The 20,218-nt window shown below is 44.8% G+C and overlaps 1 protein-coding gene across 36 annotated transcripts in view; it reads right to left on the bottom strand.

The window, feature by feature from the left end:
- Positions 1 to 20,218, bottom strand: part of MAGI1 (membrane associated guanylate kinase, WW and PDZ domain containing 1) — a 685,324-nt gene that overhangs the window by 55,532 nt on the left and 609,574 nt on the right. For all 36 annotated transcript variants that reach the window (XM_008260889.4, XM_008260891.4, XM_008260892.4 and 33 more), the window contains 2 exons: positions 17,342 to 17,524; positions 15,724 to 16,344 (listed from right to left, as the gene is read on the bottom strand). In XM_008260889.4, the coding sequence (XP_008259111.3) occupies positions 15,724 to 16,344; positions 17,342 to 17,524 (804 nt within the window). The remainder of the gene's footprint in view (positions 1 to 15,723; positions 16,345 to 17,341; positions 17,525 to 20,218) is intronic.

Here is a 20,218-nt window from a genome sequence, read left to right as displayed (position 1 = left end):
TGCAACCTAAAAAGACCACTAATTTGTTGTTACACGATGTAGCCAATCTTTCTTCTCCAAGGAATATTCCTATCAAGTTCTAACCTTTATTATAGAATCAAGCCACTTTCTCATACTATATGGTAGGAAGTTCGCTAACTCTATGTACTCTCAAAGTTTTTCTAATTATGTTGTTTTGGGAATAGTCTTGCCTCAGTCCAAAAATGCTTCTACTTCTAAGGAAACTCCTTCATGGCCAGACTGACAGCTTGGCATTTCTATTACCTATGTTTCTCATCTGAATTGCTTTTTGTTGAATGCTCAAGGGCTGACCTTGTTCTTCTCATCCATAATTTGTTCCTAGAGGTCTCCCTGGGATAGAAAGGTGAGAGGATGGTAGCCTGGAAGGTCCACAACAGCCCCTCCAAATTTCAGTTTGATTATTAATACAGAGGGGTCAGGGATTCTGAACTAACAGCTGAAAATAGTTCATGAAAGAAAAAGCTGGTAGGGATTCCTTGTCCCAAACAGGATGCTGTGTGGGGCCTTATTTTAAGGTCACTGGCCCCAAAGGGAAACCAATCACTGTAACTGGTACTGAGAAGCTTCCAGGTTAAACACACACACACACACACACACACACACACACAGGGGCCCTTTTCACCAGACTTGCTGACTTTCAGGCTGATTATTATCCCGACTGCTTATTTTTAGCACAGACCAAGAAAGAGATCAGAAGAGCTCAAATTTTATCCTTACAGGACACCAAACCCCTGAAACTCAAGGCCCTTTGTAGAGTTTTTTTTTTTTTCTTTAAAGATATATGTATGTATGCATGCATGCATGTATTTGAAAAGCAGGGGTGGCAGAGGAGGGGGCAGGATTGGAGAGAAAAAGAGAGAGAGAGAACTTCCATTTACTGGCTCACTCCCTAAATGCCCATAACAGCTGGGGCTAGGCCTGCCAAAGCTAGGAGCCAGGAACTCCATCTGTGTCCTCCATGTGTGGAGCAGGAACCCAAGCACTAGGGCCATCACCCGCTGCTTTCCCAGGCTCATCAGCAGGAAGCTGGATAGCAGGAGCAGAGTTAGTAGGTACTAGAACCAGGCACTCTGATATTGAATGCAGTTATCCCAAGTGGCAGCTTAACCTGCTATACCACGACGCTCACCGCCCCAGGGGCTCCTTTTTCTCTCCCACCATAAATGTCTCCAAAATGACTGACTCCACCCACACCTGTCCATTCTTTCCCTTGCCACTGCCTCTCCTTGCCTATAGGAACACAAGCACCTAAATGCTAGGCCCTTTGCTTTGTTCTTTGATCCTCTTATAATCTATTATCCACAGAGGCCACATAGCTTTCTACAGCATGAATCGGATTATATGGTCTCCTGGCTGCAGGTCCCTGCGGATTCCCAACACCATTTTAATGAAATGTAGATTCCTTTCTGTGTCCCACCAAGCCTTCCTTGATCTGATCCTAACAACTTCTTTCATTTTATTTCCTACTTCTCTGCCCCATGGCCATAGCTAGGCTGGCATTCTCTGCTTCTGGCTCCTCCTTTTCACTCCTCTGCATCTGCTTGCAGGCTAGCTCCTTCTGCTTGGAACACTAAGCCTGGAGATCTGTGTAGGTGACTTCTTGTCACTACTCAGGCCTCTCCTTTAGGTCAGTTCTTCAGGGACTCAGGCCACCTGTCAATCTGAAATGACCCTTCTGGGTCACACTTTATGCACACAGTCTACCTTCCTAGTGTGTATAAGCCCCACCACTCTCTATAATTACCTTATTTGCTCATGATTCATATTCTTTATTACTGTTAATTTGCTTATTGTCTCTGTTTCAGAGAACTGTGCGACCTGACCAGCCTCTCCCCAGCTCGGTTACCACCTTCCGAATGGATGCACAAATACGCAGAGCTTATGAAGTCACTTCCATCTTGAAGGCTGCAGGAAAAGCTGATGAGGCAAAGGGGAGGGGCGGCCTGGCCTTCCTTTTTATCGCCTCCATCACTGTGGTGACTATTTAACAGCTCCTGATCCTTGGTCTGCTCCCTGATTTATTGGTGAGCTGCCAGGCCCGGCTCACTCTCAGCTGCCTCGCTGAGCGCAGAGAACAAGGTTCCACTGTGCCACCTTGTGTCCCGACTTCCCATCACAACGGAACAGTTCTCAGCACCAGCTGGTAGCTCAAAGCGAAACCCCAAACCCTACCAAGTCCCAGCCTCAACAAAGGCATGTCTTGTCAGGGACTCTGAGAAAATAAAGGCCTTTACATCCTTCCTTATAGAAGCAACTTTTATCAAGAAACCTACTTAAAAGGTCTCCAAAGCTGTACATTTTCCCCTCAAAAAGCAAACAGACAATGATACAAGAGTATTTCAAGTCCTTTTCTTCAGACAAATCCATGAACCTCTCTGAGCGGTTCTAACAACCTGACTCACATGACAATCATTCTTTGGGCGCAGTTTTGCAAACCAGGAGGGAAGTTTTCCAGATTGTTCTATAAAGGTATGTACTATTTGGCAATTTTGTTGAACTTTATTATAGAACAGCTTAATTGCAACTGGGGCCATCCCTGGCACAACACTCAACTGTATTCTAATCTCTTACATTTAAAAAATCGTTATTAGCCTTAAAAAGCACAGGTCATGGTTAATGTCAGCCAGGCGATTCGACTTCAGCATCTGCAGTACTGCATTATTCAAAGTCTGGAAGTCACACCCAAAGAAGCCATTTACCAAGGGGCAAGGGTTTTTCCAGGGAGCAAAGCACATTTTGTGCAGCCCTGTTCATCTGCAATGGAGATATTAAATATCATTGAAATCCTCCATCTGCAAAGTATCTGAAATGGCCTGAGTGATTATGTGAATTACAGGGGGGAGTAAAGCCATCTCCATGGCTATGGGGAGGCAGGTGAAGCTGAGGCTTGGGACTTCAGGTTTCAGTGAGTCAATACTGCACCAACCGGATGTACTTAATGCAGAGTTCAGGAATCAGTTTTAGCCGTACACACCCACATTGTCCCCCTCAGGATGGGCCTCAATTAGAAATAACTGCTACAGGTCAAGTACATTTAAGGTGCAGCAAAGATCCCTGACTGTGAGGTCACTTAATCAAGTACTTTAGCTGGGAACAAGATGTGTAACAGAGCTCTGTGTTAATGGCAGTGCAGAGTAAGTAGGAAACGAAATACAGGCTGACCTGGTCAGCATTCAAGTTAACATATTTCTTGTAGTGGAGATAAATGCCAAGACCCTTTTTCTCTCTTTCCTGTATGATTCTGGCTACTTCCTATTGTCTTTTTGTTTCTTACTTTTTTGTTTCTTACTCTGGGAGACAAAGCTCCAACCAGACTGAGACCCAATGTAGAGGGTGACCTTAAGACATGCAAACACACCCAGAGTGAATTTTTAAAAGCTGTCATGAAGTTTCTGCGACGGCTTTTTACACACAGGAAATCAGCCATGGATATGATGGGACACCCGGAGCACAATGAACGTGCCCACATCACTCATTTTTTCTCAAGCTTTTGGATGTGACATTCTGCATACCTCAATAAGTTGAGTAGGACAAAAGAAGTTCATGAAAAGTTCTGACCAATTATGTAGTATTAGTTATGGGCAATGCATGGGAGAGCGATGAACTCTATCCTGGCCCAGCACCTGAACTCTGCTTCTTTCAAATTGAGAGACGGTGGAAGCAATGGTGAGCAGGAGCAAGGAGTCCCCGCGGCTGTGCTGTGGCTTGGATTGCAGAGCTGCATCCACCCAGCACCTCAGTGGCTCTGCTCTCTGGCCCTATCCCCTTCTCAGCCTCCTCTGGTCTCCTCTCCACAGCAGCAATCCCTGGATTTGAGATTTTTACAAACCAGCACGCTTTTATAAAACAGAAAATAAGACAATTTATGGTAAGTTACGAATTCCCAATTCTGCAAACCAAGAACATGGGAAAGTGGGAGACAAGTGACAATTATTTCATATGCAAAAGAAGGAAAAGATAAGCCATTAAGGAGAACCCTGTGCACTGGACAAACGTCATTTCTTGAAGAACCCACTACCCTGTCCTGATTTTTCTCAGTTCACTGTTTGCTGAAAGGACACGACATCATGGACCACAGGGAAACACATCTTCTGCCACCTCTTCCCTGGTGGCTCCTTTCTGCCTCCCTTGACCTTTTCCTCACCCCATACAAGTGCAGGACCGCAGCTGTCTCCTTCAGCTGCTGCGGCCTGAGTGCCATCCCATCCAACACAGCCAGTGGCCACAATGCAACAAGCCCTCCTGCCATCATGGCAGCGTGGCGCAGAGGGAACGGCAAGCAGGCCCTTGTCTCGTTCCACCCTCACTATGGAGCCCAGGAAGGTGCTGCTCTCCATTTACACCAGAGGGACCAACTAGAAATTTTAATGGGAGCAAATCCCTTCACTACTTGGACACAACACGGAGAATGAAATTCCAAGTCCTGACCTGGTCTCCAGTCCTTGAACTGCACCTGTCTCTGGTCACACTGCTCTCCCTTCCACGTCCGCACCAGCTGTCCCTTCTTGCTGAAATACTGTTCCTGTCCCTGTGGCCACTCAAGTCTCACTGCCTCATCTAGAGGAGCCCTCTCCCTGCCCCCTGTGACACCTGCTCACTTCACCTGATTGGCCTCACACACTTGCCTCTGGTATTTGCTTTTCATCTGTTTATTTCTGCTCTTTCTCTCCTTCCCCTAGGGGGTAAGAAAAAAGTTCATGAAATCGGTTGGCATTGAGTACACAGGATTCTTCTCTACTCCCAGGGTCCAGACAATGCCTGGCACAGGATCTTCATGACTCTGTCCCCCAAAAAGTGACAAGAAAACAACATACTTACAATCAAATTCAATCTTGTAGAAGTACAGACTAATTCTACAGCCTGCCAACCATGGCAACAGAACTCCATTACTCTTCCACGAAGAACAACCATCATTAATGACAATCATAAAGCACACACAACTGTAAGAAATAACACACATGCAACCCAGAGCATTAAGTCTACATATGCCAAAAGCCTTGTAAGAAACAAGAAGTTTCACAGGTGCTAACCACTGTGACTTATGAAAATAATAAAAATAAAACTCAGATCATTCTATGAAGTCTGAAACACGAACTCTCGGACAAGTATGTAAAGCCTACTTAGGTTTAAAATTGAAGTGACCAAAAATGCACAAAGTAGAGTTCCTTAAGTTGTGACAGGGAGGGGTAATTTTTAAGTGTTACATAAAGACAGAACCAAAATAGAAATATTTTTGTATTAATCTCCTCACTTGCTGTAGCTATAAGTCATCGCAAATATAAATGTGAACTAACATTCTATAAAGAATTCTCAAATAAAATCCTTGATAACTTTAAACCGTGGCAATAAACCAAAATAGCAACTTAAAACTGCATCCCTACCACAGGCCAGAAAGCTCCTTAATAGCAAACTCAAATGCCACCCTGTTTAGCACTGTGGAAGTGCTAGGAAGCTTGCTAATTTTAACTGCAACAACTTTTACAAACTTTTTTCCATTTTATTTGAAAGTTAGAGACAGCAAGACAGATGGAGAGGGACCTCTGTTCTGCTGCCACAGCTGGGGCTAGACTGGGCTGAAGCTAGGAGGCTGGAACTCAATCTGAATCCCCCAGGAAGGAGGCAGGAGCTCAAGTTCTTATACCATTACCTTGCTGCCTCCCAAGATGTGCATCAGCAGGCAGCTGGATCACAAGCGGAGTAAGCAGGACTCAAATCAGGCACTCTAACACGGGATGTGGGTGGCACCAGTGGTCTCTTAACTGCTGTACTACATGCTCGTCCACGGACAACTTTAGCAAGCAAGGAGATAGGAGGCAGCATGATGGATCTGATAGAGACCTTAATTCCCAGAATTATTAAAGATGAAGCAGCATAGGTCAAAGTGGACATTGCCCCCAAGTGCTTCACTGTACACGTCTCAAGTTCCCTGAGCTACCCAACACCTACTCAACACATGCGAAGAATTCACAGCAGTGCCTACACATGGAACGAATTTACTACACAAGACTAATTTTTGTTACTATCTATATAAAAACACCCATTAACTATTAAGCTGCCTTCATTTTTGTTTTATTCGAAGGTATAAGAGGAGACATAAAATAAAAGATATTTATTATCTCTTTTTAAAAATATTTAAAGAATTAGAGAGAGAGAGAGAGAGGAAGAGACAGACATACACACACACAGAAAGAGAGAGAGAGAGAGAGAGAGAGAGAGAGAGAGAGAGAGTTAGTTTTCCATTCTCTGGTTTGCTCTCCAGATGGTTGCTGCGGCCAGGGCTGGGGGCCAGGCCAATGCCAGGAGCCAGGAGCTTCTTCTGAATCTCCCATGTGAGTACAGGGGCTCAATCACTTGGGCTGTTCTCTGTTGTTTTCCCAGGTGCACTAGCAGGGAGCTGGATTGGAAGTGGAGCAACCTGGACTCAAAGTGGTGCCCATATGGGATTGCAGCACTGCAGACAGTGGCTTAACCCTCTGAGCTACAGCACCAGTCCCTACTTTCTCACTTTTGAGAGTAAAATGACTAACATTTCTAGCAGTCCAACAACACTTTCTGTGATGATGGGAATGTTTCCTATCTACACTGCCCAATATATTCCACTAGTGGCTACCGAGCACTCAAAATGTAGCCAGGTGGACCAAGAAGCTAAATTTTTAAATTTTATTTAATTCTAATTCATGAGATAATTGCTACTTTACTAGATTCTGGAGAAGATACTTTGGGCCTAACATGAGGAACTGGCACAATCCTCTGGTACCTTGGCCTCCAGATCCGACGAGAGATGACACAGCAAAGAGACCTGGGAACAGACTCAGGCTCTGTCAACTTTTAGCTGGGTGGTCAGTCTGCTGCCTAATTCTTCACCTATCATGGTAAGCGCTCACAATTCCCAAAGTTCTCTTGAGGATTTGTGTTTAAGAAAACAAACAGGCAGATGGGTAATTCATGCAGTAGTCAAGACAACACTAGGGATGCCCGTGTCACTGATCAGAGTGCCTTGGCTCAAGTCCTGGCTCCACTTCTCATTTCAGCTTCCTGCTAATGCACACACTGGGAGACATACGGCGATGGCTCAGGTGCTTGGGTCCCTGTCACTCAGGGTGGAGATCCAGATGCAGTTCCTGGCTCCTGGCTTTGGCCTGGTCTAGCTCCAGCTACTGTGAGGACCTTGGGAGTGAGTCAGCAGATGGAAGTTCTCTCTCTCTCTTTTTCTGACTTTTAAATAAATAAAAAGAAATAAACTTTAAAAAATGATCTAGTATTACTGCATTCGATGTACATGATTGCTGGAATAAATACAAAGTGCCAGGCACTATTTTGGGCAGTGGGGATGGAGTAGTGATTGAGACCAGCTTTAGGCTCAGAGAGGGCTCACAATAAGTACATTAATCCTCCTTGACCTGCACATCCACTTCTTGAGAGTTCAGTTACCCACCCACAGAACATTCCAGAAATAAACAATTCATAAGTTTTAAATTACACACAGTGCTGAGTAGCACATACTGTTAAAATTGTTCTATTTTATTATGCTAGTGCTGCTAATGTCCTACTGTGTTTAAGCTATAAACTTTATCATAGGTATGGATGTATAGGAAAAAAACAGAATACTCAGGGTACACCATGGCTGTTCACAGGTCAGTACTTTCTATGGTTTCAAGCATCCAGTGGGGATCATGGAATACATTCCCCCAGGGAGACAAGGGGAGAACTCCTGAGAAAGTGTCAGAAGGGAGACAGAGGGGGAGAAAGTGATGGTGGTGGTAGCCACGTTATTTTATGCGAGGTGGGCAGAGCAATTCTCAGATGAAAAGAACCTTCTGGCACAGCCCTGAAGGATGTGAATGAGGGTGTTCCAGAATTCTCCAGGAAGAAGGGGAAAAGCAAGTAGGAGGGCCCCGACAATGGACTTGGGAAGACACTTTATTGACATGGAGTCATTTGGACACAAAGAGTGACTTGACCCACTTTACTTTAAATCAGTCTAACTGGAAGAAGGACCATAGGAAGAGATGAGACCTACTACAAGGTTATCGAAAAGGTCATGCCAAGACCAGAGGCCACATGATGGATGGAGAGGCCGGGAAGAAGGGGGATGCGCACCGAGTTCTGGGTATCCCGAGAAGAGTGAGCCGACAGCATTTGCTGATGTGAGTCTACAGGATGCCAACATGACTCGCTACTGGGCTATCACTCTAGAAGCAGCTCAAATTCCCCCTTTCGGGGGCTCTGCTGCTCAATTTGAGACATTTTGGCAGAGAAACACTGAAGTGGTAGAATTTGTAAATTTGCAATTCATTCTTCCATCCAAGACTAGAGGGCAAAGAGAAGAGAAGCACCTCCCAACAGGGTTTAACTCCCTGGCACACAGCTTGTTGTGGTTCTATCATGATAGCTTTGCATCATTCCAGATAGTGTGGGTGTGCGCTCACACACACACACACACACACACACAAGCTGGTATGAACAATGCACTTAGTTGATGACATTAGATATCGGTTTCCCTGTTTGATCAACCATGACTTAATGAATGAAATGTCATTAGTGAATTTCAATGAGAATTACATGGCATCAATTCGCCCATGGATTTCAGGCCACTTTGCTTCCTTTATGTGGGACACAGACTCTTTAAAGGAGCAGTTTATTGCCAATAACCTAAGAGGCCATTCAGCATAGGGAAGAGGAATGCAGTCTCCAGAGTCAGAATTCCTGGGTTCGAATCCTTGCTTTGCCAATATGCAACTGCATGGTTTTGGCTAAGATACTGAAACTCTTTGGGTCTCAACTTCTGTTTCTCTATAATGGGGCTAAGAAAACTCTCTCATAGAAACAATGGCATATAAAAGGTTAAGAACTGTGCCCAGCACATTGTAGAAGAATTTACTGTTTTTATTACCAGTCATATACATGTTTTCTCAATCAAATCAGAGATTTTTCCTTTGCTTTATACTAGCTAAATTTAGCTCTGGGGTTTCAATGCCTAAAACAAAAACAATTTCTTCTTTTATTTTTTTTTCCTGGCATAGGAGCTAAGAACCACGGCTTTCATTTCACAGAATCACAATGCAAACTGGTGGCAGTTATAAATTTGGTCACAACCATGGGGTGCTGAGGGTTTTTATTACATATGTGTACAGGGGTGTGTGTATGTGTCCTGCTTATATCAATGGTAACATCCCAAACAATAGTAGGAAAGTGATCATTACCATGACCATCACTTTTAAATTTACTTTTTGCCTTTTAACTCTCATGATCATCGCTCTAGAGTTAAAAATGCATGCCTATAAGGCTGTATGGTTGGTTATTTTCCATTGTTGCTTCAGGATCAAGTTGCATGTATTTAGGTGATATTCACTAAGATCTTCACATGTGCAAGTTTCCCATGAGGTGCATGGGATACAAGGGGAAAAGTTGGACCCAGTCCTATCCTCTGGGCATTCTAGCACTTTATCATTTCATCTTCAGACTCTACAATGACTTAGTGAGCTGACAAAAGCACTCAGTATAATTGGGAAAGCAAAACATTACTTCTATGAGAGTTGGGATCAGCAAAAGCCAGTGGAAGATTGAGCTCAATATAAGCATCTCTGATACTAAGCCCTCCTCTGAAACAGAACAACCTAGAATGTTGGAGCTAATATGAGACCTCAGGGAAGATGGAGATATCTGTTGCTCATAAAACTGACTTTAAAAAGAAGAGGCCAACACCACGGCTCAGTTGGCTAATCCTCCACCTTTGGCGCCAGCACCCCGGGTTCTAGTCCTGATCGGGGTGGCAGATTCTGTCCCAGTTGCTCCTCTTCCAGTCCAGCTCTCTGCTGTGGCCCAGGAAGGCAGTGGAGGATGGCCCAAGTCCTTGGGCCCTGCACCCACATGGGAGACCAGGAGGAAGCACCTGGCTCCTGGCCGGCTGTAGCGGCCATTTGCGGGGTGAACCAACGGAAGGAAGACCTTTCTCTCTGTCTCTCTCTCACTGTCTAACTCTGCCTGCCCCCCCCCCCAAAAAAATAAAAAAGAAAAAGAACACTACTCAGCAACGAAAAATAATCTAAGCTTCATAAACTTACTTTCCCCAAGTTGCATGTCACAGAAGCAAAACTAGAAGGAACTATGGAGGCAAGAGCCTAACATTTGCAACTCCAAGTGCACATCAGGATCACCAGTAGGAATTTCTAAAAAATACTAATGTTTGAACATCATACTCTGAGATAAGATTCTGTAAGTAACAGGTACAGCTCCTTTTAAAAAATGATGTTTTTATTTATTTGAAAGGTAGAGTGATGGTGAGAGCAAGAGTTATTCTATCTGCTGATTAGCTTTGCCAATGCCTGCAACAGCCAGCACTGTGCCAGGTAAAGCCAGAAGCCAACGCTACACCCAGCTCTCCCACATGAGTGGTAGGAACCCAAGTAGCTGAGTCGTCATCTGCTGCCTCCCAGGATGCATCTGCAGGAAGCTGTATTGGAAGCAGAGCACCAAGGGCTTCACCAGGCACTTGGACATGGGATGTGGGCCTCCCAAGAGGCAGCTTAACCCGCTGCACCACAATGCCTGCCTTCTTTCTTCTTTTTTTCTTAAATAAAAAGCCACCCATACTCAACCGCTTCTGATAATGGGTAAGAGCAGTAAAACACCTGCGCTTTATCATGGAACAATTACTTCTATGTCAGGAATTGACACGATGCTCCTTTTTAAACTAATGTTATGCACATGAGACATTTTTTCAGAAGTTGAACTAAGCTCAGAGAAGGTAAATGACTTGCCAAATGCCACACAACCATTAAAAGCAGGAATCGGAATTCAGGCTTCTGACCCTAGAATCACCCGGTCTTTCCTCAACACAATAATGACGTCATTCTTCACACAAAGTCAGAGCCAGAAAGGCTATCTGAGAGATACTGGTGTTTGAAACATCCATTTTGGGGTCAAGAAAGAAATGCTGGCCAGATGCATACAGCAGCTGGGGGGCAGAGTCTGACGTAGAGGCCAATTCTTCACACCCCCAGCCCAGGTTTCACTTCAGTAGATATATTTTCTCTCAAAAGCAAAACCTGCATTTTCCACTTTCATAAAGCATTGCTTATCTTCACTTTAAACAGAGTACTGTGAAATAACACAAAAATACTCTTCAAAAAGTTTGTTTTGAAAGTTAGAGAGAGAGAGGAGAAAGAGAGGGAAAGAGAGGGAGAGAAAATCTTCCAGCCTCTGGTTCACTGTCCAGATGGCCTCAACAGCCAGCAGTAGGCCAGGCTGAAGCCAGGAGCCAGCAGCTTCTGATCTCCCACACTGGTGCAGGGGCCAAGCACTTGGGCCATCTTCTGCTGCTTTTCTAGGCCATGAGCAGAGAGCTGGATTGGAAATGAAGCAGCTGGGACATGAATCAAAGGCCACATGGGATGCCAGTGTTACAGGCAGTGGCGTTTCCCACTCCAACATTGGCCTCACAAAATTACTTCTTAAAGACTGTCATACCTATTGATAGGTGTCAATCACCAAAATACAAAAGATCCTTTACAGAAAGGGGCACAGGTAGTTTTACTATGTAATTACAATAAAATTTCTTTGGTGAAAATGTGAAAACCTTTACAGGAAAAATTCTCTATATTTTCTATATTCAAAAAAAGTAATCATCTCTGTCTTTAGATTTCCATAGACATCAGACAATAGAATTTCTGGACAGCATTTCTATGTTAAAAATATTACAAGTGGGCCGGGACCGTGGCTCCCTTGGATAATCCTCCCCCTCCGGTGCCAGCATTCCATATGGGCACCAGGTTCTGGTCCCGGCTGCTCTTCTTCCAGTCCAGCTCTCTGCTGTGGCCCGGGAAGGCAGTGGAGGATGGCCCAAGTGCTTGGGCGCCTGCACCCACATGGGAGACCAGAAGGAAGCACCTGGCTCCTGGCTTTGGATTGGCATAGCTCCGGGCGTAGTGGCCATTTAGGGGGTGAACCAATGGCAAAAGGAAGACCTTTCTCTCCGTCTCTCTCTCTCTCACTAGCTCTGTCAAAAAATTTAAAAAAAAAATTACAACTGGGCATTTAGCCTACAGCTTAAGAGGCACACATCCCATACTCAAGTGCCTAGGTTCAATTCCTTACTCTGCTCCCAATTTCAGGGTGTTATATGCAAACGGGGAGGCAGCAAGGATGGCTCAAGTCCTTGGATCCCCACCACCTGTGTGGATGCCTGGACTGGGTTCCTGGCTCCCAGCTTCATCTTGGCTCAGCCTTGGCCATGGTGGAATCTGAGGAAAGAACGAGTGGATAGGAGCATTCTCCTTCTGTTTCTCAAATAAACGATGATGATGATGATGATGATGATGATGATGATGATAATGATAAAGCACTGTCCTGAATGGACAGCAAAGGACAAGGAAGAAGGACACAGGGTGAGAAGACCAGGACCAAGGCACAGGGACAATGTGCTGCCCTCACATGGGTGAAGGGTCAGCCAGCAGGCAGATGTCCACGCAGAGAAGACTCGGGAAACATGAGCAATGGCCCCAGCTACTCAGGCACCAGGATGCACCGGCTCCAGCCTGCAAGGCTGACCCGGGAAACAGTCTGAACCCAGAAATTTACAAATGACATTCCACCCTCTGCTGACCTCTATGTTGGAATGGAAAGGGCAAGAATGGACTCAAAATACTACAAATGGAATGTACTGGATCTTAACGAAAACAAATGTCAACAATGGGCTCGAGGATTAAGAATTAAAACACACACTGCCTACGTAGCCCATTCTGCCCCAAAGTAGAAAAGCTGAGAAGGCTTGGTCCTCATGATATGAATCCTTGAGATTCATGAGGAGTGTAGATTTAATGAGTTTGTCAATCTGCTTAGTAGGAGCTAAAACAGAAATGAGATTCATTAGAAAGAAATCAACGAAGTGACCATTTACTTTCTCATTTAACCTCGCTGCTGTCTCGTTCCTTCATCAGACCTCCTCATTATACCTCAGCACACAGGAGGGATGATTAAACGTGAGCCCTGATTCAAATAACTAAGACATGGCAGAAACAAATATATTTATATGCTTTCCAGAAAGATTAATAGTAGCTGGTCCCGGCCTGCCAACTGTAGATGTACAAACTTTCTATCCTGTACATAAATCACACACAGGCATACAGCATATTTTAAAGACTGCTGATGTTACAGTGATTTTAAATTACTCAGGTTCTGGCATAAACTTATGTAGATGTTGACTAACGTGACATATATATTTTGGAGCTTAGCATATGAATGTTACAAAGTTGATGGCATTAACACAAAGATGATTTTAGGAATTAGGAAAAAATAATACAGACACATTTCAAATCAAGGAGTATGTTTCTGTATCAGATATTTGCTAATTTGGGCAAATGCATCACAATATGGTTCCAGTAAGTGCTATAAATTAGTGTGTTGTGATGAGACTTTATTTTTTGACTTCCTTAAAAGTGACTCTAATAGAAGAGAAAATCTCTAGATGTCGTATGGTTAACAGAAATGAAGCAGCAAAGGGATTAGACCAGACAGCAGAGTGATTCGTGACTATCAGATGAGCAGGGTCTGACGCAGAGATATGCTTGATACACCAAGAACAGTCTGAAATTTCCCAGGTAGATGGCCACAGAAACCAGCAACTATGTAAAAGCCAGTGTTCTTCTGGCAGGGCAGGAAATTGAACTGGAGGCCCTGGAGTCAGGACGAATTTCTCAGTCCTACCATGAGCTGGCACCTTCCTACCTCAAGGGGAGGGGGTACCGATGGGGTGAGAGCTGCACACAGCTGTGAAAGTGCTTTGCCAATCAGAGACACATCTCTAAGAGAGGCAGGCATCACCATCATCACCATGGCTGCCACCATTGCCATGCCCACGTACAAGTCACTTCCTATACTGCATCTCGGTCACTGTTCAAGAGCCAATTATCTGGGAATCAAGAGATCCAAGTATAAAGAGAGACTTCAAAATTGTATTGGTGCAAATAATTTTTTTTTTTTTTGACAGGCAGAGTGGACAGTGAGAGAGTGAGAGAGACAGAGAGAAAGGTCTTCCTTTTGCCATTGGTTCACCCTCCAATGGCTGCCACAGCTGGCGCGCTGAGGCCGGCGCACCGCGCTGATCCGAAGGCAGGAGCCAGGTGCTTCTCCTGGTCTCCCATGGGGTGCAGGGCCCAAGCACTTGGGCCATCCTCCACTGCACTCCCTGGCCACAGCAGAGAGCTGGCCTGGAAGAGGGGCAACCGGGAAAGAATCCGGTGCCCCGACCGGGACTAGAACCCAGTGTGCCAGCGCCGCAAGATGGAAGATTAGCCTAGTGAGCCGCGGCGCTGGCCGCAAATAATATTTTTAAAAGTAAAATCTTCACAATGGCTTTTGTAACAGCTCAGGAAGGGTTGATTGAGCATTCTGATTCATGCCAATAGTAGCTCTCAATTCTGAATTTCCTTCTAACGACCCCAATCATCTTGATGGTAGAACATACAACTTCATGAGAGCGGGAGAATGCGGCTGCTGTGACATGAATTAACTCCTCCGGTGCAATGGAATCAAGGGGAAATAATAATCGGGGTCTGAATCTCTTTGCAGAGGGCCTGAGTATGTTGTGCACAAACAAATGATGCAAGAAAGATTGGGAAAAGTAGAGTCTCAGGCACATTGCGTGCAGTGAGCAGTCACAGTGGGTCACAGATACATATCCCGGGAATGTGGCATTTCCCAACTGTGGACAGTGGTTCTCAGTGTGAGGTCCTGGGAGTGCTGATGGGGGACAGAGTGGGGAAGACTGGCATGGACTCAGACAGTAGACTAACATCTCAATATTGAGAGTATTCCTGCTCTCTGGGATTCCCAACCACTTCTCTAAGATGTATTGTGAGGTACGTTTTTAATTTGATTTGTGACGCTGCTGTTCCTGAAAGTATGAATAACCACAGACCAAGTCATTCATTTCAAAATGCATTCATTCATGAATACCCAAAAGGAATCAGGTGTTGTGTTCAATGCAAGGGAAAACCCTGCCAACCTGTAGACCTGCATCCTGAGTTTATGGAGCTGGTTGTCTAGTGAAAGAGATAAAGATCCAACAACAATTACACAAAATAATACCTGTGATAATGATGATGTGACAAAGGACATCATAATGGGGTGACACTGAAGAGGTGCCAGGGAAGTGTCAGGGGGCTACGTCAGAGCAATCAGAGAGGCCCTCTCAGGGAGGGCACCTGAAGGAGACTAAGCCAAACAGATCACTCCAGGCAGTGCAAAGGCCCTGAGGTAGGAAAGGGTTGGAAGCATTAAAGGAACTTCAGAGAAGCCACCATAGCTACAGCACAGCAAGAAGAGAGAGAGGAAAGTGAAACGAGGTTGAGAGTGGACAGGAATCGCATTGTGCAGTTTTTGCGGGACAGGTTCAAGAGACTTAAAGGATAAAAATTTTAAAATCTTAATGGTTGAAAAAAGACACAATATGACTTATAATTGAAAGTACGACTCCAGCTATACATGAGTAACAGAATGTATAAACCAGAGGCTTACTGTGCATGTGTAAACCGTATCTGTTTTGATTTGGAGAAATCAAAAAGGTGCTCCAAATGCATTTGCAAATACTGAAATAAAAATGATCATAAAGGAACAGACACGAAACTCCAAAGTCACCCTAAGACCAGCCACATAAGCAATGGATTCAGGGTTAAAAAAAAAAATCATCACAGAACAACGTACCTCCTCGCTGCACCAACAGCGTGACCTCACTTCCCTTCGGACATTCGATCAGCATGTCCACCACCTGGTTGTGTGTGAGGGTCTGCACGTTCTTCTTGTTAACTTCCACGATGAGATCCCCTTCCTTCAGGCCGCGGCACCTCGGGCTGTCGACGATTTGCTTCACTCTCTGGCCACCACCACCAGGACTGTCAGCTATAGTGAAACCAAAGCCCATCGGCCCTTTCACTATGTGAACGGTGATGAGTTCTGGCTGAGTGGCGATGGAGGAGGCCAAAGAGACAGTGTCATTGGGATAACCTTGGGAACTGTTCGAAGTCACATCAGCAGGGCTGCTCGGCCGGGCATCCTTCATGCCATTGACTTTGCCTGTTTTACTACTGTGACTAGCTGGCGAATCATAGGTCTCTTGCCCATTCACAATAATTGGTTCTTTATCCAAAATGGCCACCGAAGTCACTAAACTTGTATTGGGGTCATCTGGGTCAAAAGGCAAGGGATAACCTCGGCACAGTTCAAGGTCCACGCTGGCACCGATGGGGATGGACTGGAAGATTTTCACAACTTGAGCATGCGTGTGGCCCAAAACACAAGTGTCGTTCACACTGACAATGACATCCCCTGAAAATGTAAGAGTTTGGGGTCAGAAAACACAGCACCCTGCAAAGCTGAGTCACTTACTGTAGCCCTGTGACACAGGAGCTCAGAACAGACCATTGCAGCACACTCATATGACACTTTGGCATCAAGATTATTTGCAGTTAAAGACACTTTTATTCTTCCTGAGAGGAGAAAAAGCCCACGTGGAAGATGTCCCCCCTGATATCAGGAGAAGAGTAACATTCTTGTCATCAAGTACAGAGAGTCCAAGTCAAGAGAAATCTGTGCAAACCCACTGGGTTCGATACCCTTTATCTTTCTACCCATGTCTCTGCCCGTTTAACCCAGCCCAAACTCCTCTGCCTGGTCACGTTTTCACAACTTAACTACTCTGTATCTAACCTGGCATATAATGAATCTTCTGGTTTTCACTTTCTCATAGGGTCCCTTGTCACATAAAACTCAAAGTAAATAAACCTGTACGTTTTTCCCAGGCCCAGGCAACAACCCTAACAGGGAAGCAATAAAATTTTGCCTCCTCCACATTGGCAATACAAAGTTGAACTGAACCTAGACTTGCGGGTGATACCTGGTACACATAGAGTGCTTCTATTACTTATTTTAACTACAAATAAAGTGTGCTGTTAGCATCCAGTGCCTTTCCTGCCAGTAAGAATGCAGTAGTCATTGTGAGAACACTGGAGCTTGAGTCTTTAAAAAAAAAATGTTCCTGCAAAAACTCAAGTTCAGAATTCATTTATTTAAATGGATCACATTTTTAGTAAATTATTGCTTAGCTGTACTCTAGATCACCCTAATAGCTTTCCCTAAGTTAAAATAGCTTCAAAGATTTCCATCTGTGTCAAGGGATGCATTTCTCTAATAGAGAAATCCAACACATTTTCCAAGTATTTAAAGGACATTTACAGACCCATGAAATCATGATGCTGTTTGCTGCTGTCCAGGTGTGGGTAGCAGGTGCACCACACAGAATGTGCCAAGGTCATGTGGACTCTACCTGTTTCCATCTTGCCATCCAAAGCAGCAGGACCATCGAGGACCAAGCTCTTGATCTGCAAAAACTCGTCAGGTTCATCCCCGCCGACCACGGTGAAGCCGAAGCCTCGGCTGCTTTTCCGCAGCTTTGTGTGAATGAACTTCCCTTTCAATTCAGAAGGGTTTCGTGTAAAAAAGGGTTTGCCTGGATGAAAACAAGAAAAGTACATGGAACATCAGCAGGACTGAAGAGGTGAATTAAGCTCTCCAAGCTTGTGCACAGGGGCCTTTGGGAAGATGTGTCTTCAGAAACACCTCTCCTGGGTGGGTCTTTAGCCTAGCGGTTAAGACGCCCACATCCTGCATCAGAGTATCTGGGTTCGATTCCTGGCACAGGCTCCAAAATCCAGCTTCCTGCCAATGCAGACTGTGGGAGGTAGGACTGATGTCTCAAGTAATTGGGTTCTTGCTACCTACATGGGTAACTTGGATTGAGTCCCCTTCACTCTTGGCTTGCCCATGGCTTTTTTGGCATTTATGGAGTAAACCAGCAGATGGGGGCTCTGTGTCTCTCAAATATATAAATCAAAATTTTTTAGAAGGCTCCTCTTGATTTCAGTATTAAAGAGTATTCCTAGACCCCCTTGTTCAGCAGAGGGAAATAATATACAGAGCACATCACCTCTAAGGCCTAAAAGAAAAATCTAGAAAATGAAACAGGTCTCAGGTACGTGATGGAGTTTGATAGCATCTGCACTGTGACAAGCTCCTCCACAGAAAATATGATTGCTCTTTGTTTTCTGTCTTTGGCTTTGTTTCATTTTTGATTTTGCAACAGTGCTTCCTACGTGCTACTCTGGGCTTGGCTTCCACTTGGAAAAACAGCTGAGCAAAATCATCAGTTTTTAATCAAACAGGAAACTCACACTGCAAATGCACAGATAGAACTAGGAAATAGAGTCACAAAAACAAATTTGACAAGAACATTAAAAAAAGTCACTGTTTTGAAAATGAAGCCTCATAACTTTAGTTTGTATCAGCTTCTAAATCTCTAAATTTGGGGCTAGCACTGTGCGTAGCAGGTTAAGCCTCCACCTGTGATGCCAATATGCCATATGGGCACTGGTTCAAGACCTGGCTGCTCCACTTCTAATCCAGCTCCCTGCTTATAGTCTGGGAAAGCAGCAGATGGCCTGAGTGCTTGGGCCCCTGCACCCAGGTGGGAGGAGACTGGGAAGACACGTCTAGCTCCTGGCTTTGGCTTGGTGCAGACCCAGCTGTTGCAGCCATTTGGGGAGTGAACCAGCATCTGGAAGATTCCCTGTCTCTCCTCTTCTCTATGCAACTCTTTCAAATAAATAATATACCTTAAAAAATACTTATTAAAAAATAATTCTCTAAATTAGCTGATTTTTCCCTATTAATTCGCACCTTTTAACAATTTGTGAACTAGCCAACACGTGTCCACTGCTAACATTTACTGTTTAAAAGGATATGTGACCTGGGATCTTAAAAACACACACACACACACACACACACACACACAGAACACAAAACCCTCAACAAGGTGCTGGCATTGCGGCATGGTGGGTTAAGCCGCTGCTTGAGATGTCTGCATCTCGTATCAGGGTGCTGGATGGAGTCCTGGCTGCTCCGCTTCCAATCCTGCTGTCTTCAAATGTGCCTCAGACAGCAGCAGGTGATGGCTCAAGTACTCAGGTCCTGCCACCCACATGGGATACCAGGGTGGAGTTCCTGGCTTCTGAAGAGGTGAACTAAGCATGATAAAACTCTCCAAGCTTGTGCACAGGGGCTATTAGGGAGATGTGTTTGCAGAAATACCGCTCTTGGCTTCTGAAGTCAGCCTGGCCCAGCCCCAGCCATTATGGTCATTTGGGGAGCAAACCAGTGAATGGCAGATCTCTCTCCCTTTCTCTTTCCATCACTCTGTCTTAAAAATAAATAAAAATACTTAAGAGAAAACCCCCAAACTAAAGAGTTACTAACAATAGCCACAGAACTCCAAATTCAGCCATCTTATTTAACACATATTAATAGTAGGGGCTGGCACCATGGTGCAATAGGTTAAGCTACAGGTTGCAATGCCAGCATCCATATAAGCGCAGGTTCAAGTCCTGGCTGCTCCACTTCCAATCTGGCTCCCTCCTTGTGCACCTGGGCAACAGTGAATGGTGGCCCAAGTAAAAGGGCCCATGCCACCCACATGGGAGACCCGGATGGAGTGTCAGAATCCTGGCTTTGGCCTAGGCCACCCTGAGCTATTGTGGACATTTGGGGAGTAAAGCAGCAGATGGAAGATGGGTCTCTCTCTCTCTCTGTACATGTCTCCTCTCTCTGTTTCTGTGATTTTGCCTTTGAAATAAATCTTTAAAAAAATAAATAGTTAGATGGGGCCAGCACCATTGCATAGTGGGTAAAGCCCTCGTCTGCGGTGCCAGCAAACCATATGGGCACTGGTTTGAGTCCCTACTCCACCAGCTCCCTACTAATGTGCTTGGGAAAGCAGTGGAAGATGGCCCACGTAGGAGATGGACCCAAATGGGAGACCCGAAGAAGCTCCAGGCTCCTGGTTTCAGATCAGCCCAGCTGTGGCCATTGTGGCCATTTGGGGAGTGAAATGGCAGATGGAAGGTATCTTTTTCTGCCTCTGTCTGTAACTAACTCTGCCTTCCAAATAAATAAATAAATCTTCAAAAAAAAAAGTTATATACACACAGCTAAATAACTTCCAAACACTGCACAAGGAATTGTTGAGTTTTCTTAATGTAGTAAAAAATAATATTCTGGACACAAATCAAAGTTTCATTTTGGTTTTATTAGACATTCCTCTGAGAAACTGGGATTTCTCTAGTTACTTAAATAGTGGACACAATTCCAT

Source organism: Oryctolagus cuniculus, chromosome 10, assembly GCF_964237555.1.
Source record: "Oryctolagus cuniculus chromosome 10, mOryCun1.1, whole genome shotgun sequence".
NCBI lineage: Eukaryota > Metazoa > Chordata > Mammalia > Lagomorpha > Leporidae > Oryctolagus > Oryctolagus cuniculus.
The sequence above is the reverse complement of the archived record's forward strand: the minus strand, read 5'-3'. Positions and strand labels throughout refer to the sequence as shown.